At 36.6% G+C, this 4,340-nt stretch overlaps 1 protein-coding gene across 2 annotated transcripts; it reads left to right on the top strand.

The window, feature by feature from the left end:
* Nucleotides 1-248: 248 nt before the first annotated feature.
* LOC142523268 (protein JASON-like) lies at nt 249-4,133 on the top strand. Of its 2 annotated transcripts, none has more exons than XM_075627003.1 (7): nt 249-558; nt 685-739; nt 864-940; nt 1,398-1,639; nt 1,932-2,718; nt 2,843-2,925; nt 3,812-4,133. In XM_075627003.1, exons 1-7 carry the CDS (start codon nt 397-399, stop codon nt 3,921-3,923), a joined length of 1,518 nt encoding a protein of 505 aa, XP_075483118.1. In that variant the 5' UTR covers nt 249-396; the 3' UTR covers nt 3,924-4,133. The 2 variants fall into 2 exon arrangements, with proteins under 2 accessions (XP_075483118.1, XP_075483117.1); XM_075627002.1 differs by having other exon boundaries at nt 861-940.
* The last annotated feature ends 207 nt before the right edge of the window (nt 4,134-4,340 follow it).

The following is a 4,340-nucleotide window of genomic DNA, read 5'->3' as shown; positions in this document are numbered from 1 at the left end:
ATATCGAACTCGTCGATATTATCATATAGAAAATTTGTACATCCAATCCACTCGAAAAATTTTCACAAGCCAAACCCGAGAACAAAGATGCCCCTGAAAAAATAAATGATACTTTTTCGAAGCCATTGGTTTTAGAATCTTGAATCGGCCTGGTTCTGGTTCAAGTTTCGCTCGAAAAATGAATTTGCTTTCTTGACACGTGTCAAGAATTCGTAAGCCCTTTGAATAAAATACTTTGAAATAATATTTTCCCTCTTTCTAATGTGCAAAACTCATCCGTTCGAATTTCAAAACCCAATGGAGCCATCAACGCAGTGACGCCCCACCTCTCTCCAAATTCATTTAATATTCGAAATCAATTATTCACATTGAATTCGGACATTGATTCACTCGTAAATGGTATGGTCTTGGTTCCCTACTGAGAAGCAGTGGCGCGAAGGTGAAATTGGAGCTGTAGCAGCAGTTCGGTTTCTGCGAAGAGCAGTGGTCGCCACGATGGGCTGTTTTTTTGGATGTTTTGGTGTTAAAGATTCTCAACCTCAATTCGTAGCTCCACCTGTAAGATCTAGAAATCCCATGATTTGTTTTTTTTTTAAATTTAATTGAGTTCTTATGAATTTTAGGGTTTTTTCTGTTTGATTTTGACGAACAAGTGCAAAATGTTGTTGTTCTGTTTGGAAACAGGAGCCTGTGGTGTCTCGAAATAAGACTTCTCTTTCATCCCTTTTGGTTTCTGATGGTAATTCGTTTTCGAAATTTTTAGTGATTGTATGGGTTTTTGTTTGGGGGAAGCGGTTAGTGAAGATCAAGTGGGTTTGGTGAATGGATTTAGTGATATGCTATTTCTAATTTGAATGTAGAAGACTATTCACTTGGAAAGGAAGAGGGAGGTCAGAATTCACAAAATGAGGAAGTTTATTTCAGGGAGCTCAAGGAACAGGTCTGTCTGTTTGATTCTTGAAAATCTTGACGGTTTCTTGTGAACTTTGAATTTTGTTTAGCTTGTTAACAAATCTGATTCGATTAATCAATAAGTATGTCTTCTCAGTGTACAACAAAGGGATCTTGTGTATGCTTGGTTTTTCTTGTTAATCTTTTGTGAGCATTTGCTCCAATCCACATCGTCAAAAGACTCACAGTTTATTTAATTCTACAAAGTTATGTGAATTCGTTCATTGGTTGGGTGATTAAAACTGATTTTCATCACTTTTTGGTGGTGCCTTATGTCCACTTGTTTGAGATTGTGATTTTAATGAAAATTCACAGTGGTCTATGCATATGAATATGTGCAAAAAATGCTAACCAGATCTATTATCCTTGTTTATTCTTGAAATTGAGTCAAATGGTCTAATGTCATATATTTACAAATGCTAAGGCTCCATGATGTTTTATTGCAGGCCAAGTTCCTCAAGGCTTGTGGAACTTTAGCTGAAACTCCCAATGAAATCCGAAAAGCCTCAGAGAGATGGGTGGATATATCTTCTCAAAATGGAGAACAAAAGCCTTTGAATTTCAATTCATGGCTTCCCAGTGCTTCCATTGAGAAATTGAATCTAGGGAAGCAACCTCTTGACTCTCCACAACCTGTCAAAATTTGTGAAGAAGGGATAGCAGGTTCTGTGGAGGATACTCCCACCAGGTACATCTTTCAACTTCTGCAGGTAGCTTCGAAAACCATTGAGAAGCTGATGTTTGAAATAAAATATTTTGCATTTGTGATGGGACACCACTACTAGCGACTTTCTTCTCATTCCAAATTTTTACTGAGAGGAATTCCTGGTGAAATATAGTTCAAGCTTCATCCTCTTACTTATGTACTTCAGATCTCATTCCGCTAACCATGATAGATATGGTTCTTTATTTCTATCATTTTTAGATTTGACACTGCCAAAAGTCTACAAATTACACACTACTTTATTTGTTTTCTGCAGCTGCTTGACTGATGGGCTTACCAGAAGGCAATCTACCAGCAGTGATCTTCAGAATGTTCTTACACCCAAAGATGAAAAGCATAACGGTTCTGAAGCTTCATCGGTTTCACCAGGGGCCTTAGCTCCAAGTGCACAGTTCCAAAACAAATCTGTTCGTTTTGATTGTGACTATGATAGGTCTCCATATTCTTCAAAAGGATCTACATCTGAAAGTGCTAGTCAACACTCAAAAGGATCAGGGTCAGCAGGACATTTTAGTTTGTCCAAGCCATCAGTCAATCCAACACCACTGAAACTAACGGATGAAATGCTAACACCTGGCACTGTATTCCCTCGATATTTGGATAATTTGGCTCATGGAAAAACTTCCAGGGTCAGGTCTCAATTTGTGTACCCTGTACCAAAACCAGTTGATAGTCTCCACCAGTGGGAGGAATATAATTCAGATTCCAATGACCTGATTGGATCTCATAACCTAAATAATGAAGCAACCCCGATGTCAGTTTCAATGTTAGACATCACATTGAAGGACATTGCAGTTCAAAAAGAGATGAAGGATGACGCAGGCTTGGGTTCTTGGTCCAAACAACCCTCATCCAAGCAAGATGACAACAAGAAACTATCTGGTTCATCATCAGGTGAAAATGTTATTTGTCGTAAAGTTTCCGGCGATAGACCTATTCTTGGTATGGTGGCTGCCCATTGGAATGATGATGAAAATTCTCATATTTCACCTAAATGGTGGGATGGGAATGGGATTCCAAATTCAACTAACAAATACAAAGAGGCTAGTTCTACCATCATATTCACCTTTTGTTTTCTGCTTTTATTTCCTTTTTCCCCTCGTTTTACTAAATAGGTTTATGCTTTTTGTTGCATATGCTGAAACCGTTGACTGTTAATCTGAGTAGGATCAAAAGGTTAGTTGGCATGCAACACCATTTGAAGAGAGACTGGAAAAGGCATTATCTGAAGAAACATTTATATCTAAAAGGTATACCATGTTTCTGGTCCATTGACTGTGTTTAGGTTTCTTATGACAGAAGTTGTGGTTAAAATTTTTCTGATAGAGGTTTCTGGAATAGTCTACATCTTTTAATTTGTGCTCCTGTCTGGTTTGTGAGTCAATGGATGTTTTGAATGAAATTGCTGCCTTCTGAGTTTATGAATCAATGGATGATTTGAGCGAAATTGCTGCATTCTGAGTAAGTGTAAGATCATTAGTTTTAGTTTACTCCACGGTAAAGTTAGGTTCTTTTGCATGATTAGATTCTTGAATCGAGTAATTATCTAAACCGGACTATAATGCCATGTTTTCTTTTATTCAGTTCCATATATTCATGTACCTAAAGAAACATAGTAAGAGGGCTTTGGTTGAAGCATGGCCATTAAAAAAATTCACATGCCGCAACTTGGCTCAAAGCAGACCCAGGCGCACCTACACCTATTGTTTTCTAATCATATCTGTTTTTATTGTTGTTCAATTGTTTATTAAGAAAAATGCGAGGTACTTTCTATATCTATCTATCTATATATATATATATATATATATATTATAGTGTATCATATGCTTTAGTGTGCCTCAGTTCATAATAATTAGTGACTCACATGCCTATACTCCGAAGTACTCATCCACCTAGCAGTTTTAACAAATATGTGTTGAAGCTTAAGGAGATGATTTATGTAATTTATATCAGTAAATTAGTCTAGTTGAAGATTCCATGTTCCATGACTTTGTTCGTGGTGACCACTAGATATATGTTTAGTAACTATCATAATTCCCTAGTTTAATTAAAACTCACTCTATATATACACACATACATACATATATCTAATAATAGTAAACTATTCTACTAATCTTCCAATGCTTTATTTTGCAGGAAGCCCATCAGTGGGACATCAGCACCTGATTTTAATGATACTGAAGAATCTGATACTGCTCTGTCACATTTGCAATCTTCAACCCATTTGAGTTCGGTTGTTTCATTCTGATCATGGTTTAAACCTTGTTGTGCCTTTTCCTTTGTGTGATCTCAATATGTTTCTTGATCATGATTCGTGAATTATTGCATGATATGTCGAAACAAATTCCTTAAACGCATCTGAGTTTGGAGTGCCAGGTAGCATTCAGGTATAAAATTTGTGATGAATGTATAGAAACAAAAGAGGCTTCCCAGCTTGATGCTCTTTTGATATTGTTTACTGTTTGATGGAGTTTTTCCAGCTCAAAAATTTCCCATATATGCTCATGCATTATCTGTTAAATAAAATTTGATTGAATGTTGTATTCTAGAAAAATGACACTGATATTCCTCCTTAATTTAATTTAGAGATGTTCTGGGGAGATCATCTCCAAATGGTTGTCCTGGAAACTAGAAAGAGGAAGCCATAGTTGAGTCATATCTTCAT

Source organism: Primulina tabacum, chromosome 13, assembly GCF_025594145.1.
Source record: "Primulina tabacum isolate GXHZ01 chromosome 13, ASM2559414v2, whole genome shotgun sequence".
NCBI classification, from domain to species: domain Eukaryota; kingdom Viridiplantae; phylum Streptophyta; class Magnoliopsida; order Lamiales; family Gesneriaceae; genus Primulina; species Primulina tabacum.
The sequence above is the reverse complement of the archived record's forward strand: the minus strand, read 5'-3'. Positions and strand labels throughout refer to the sequence as shown.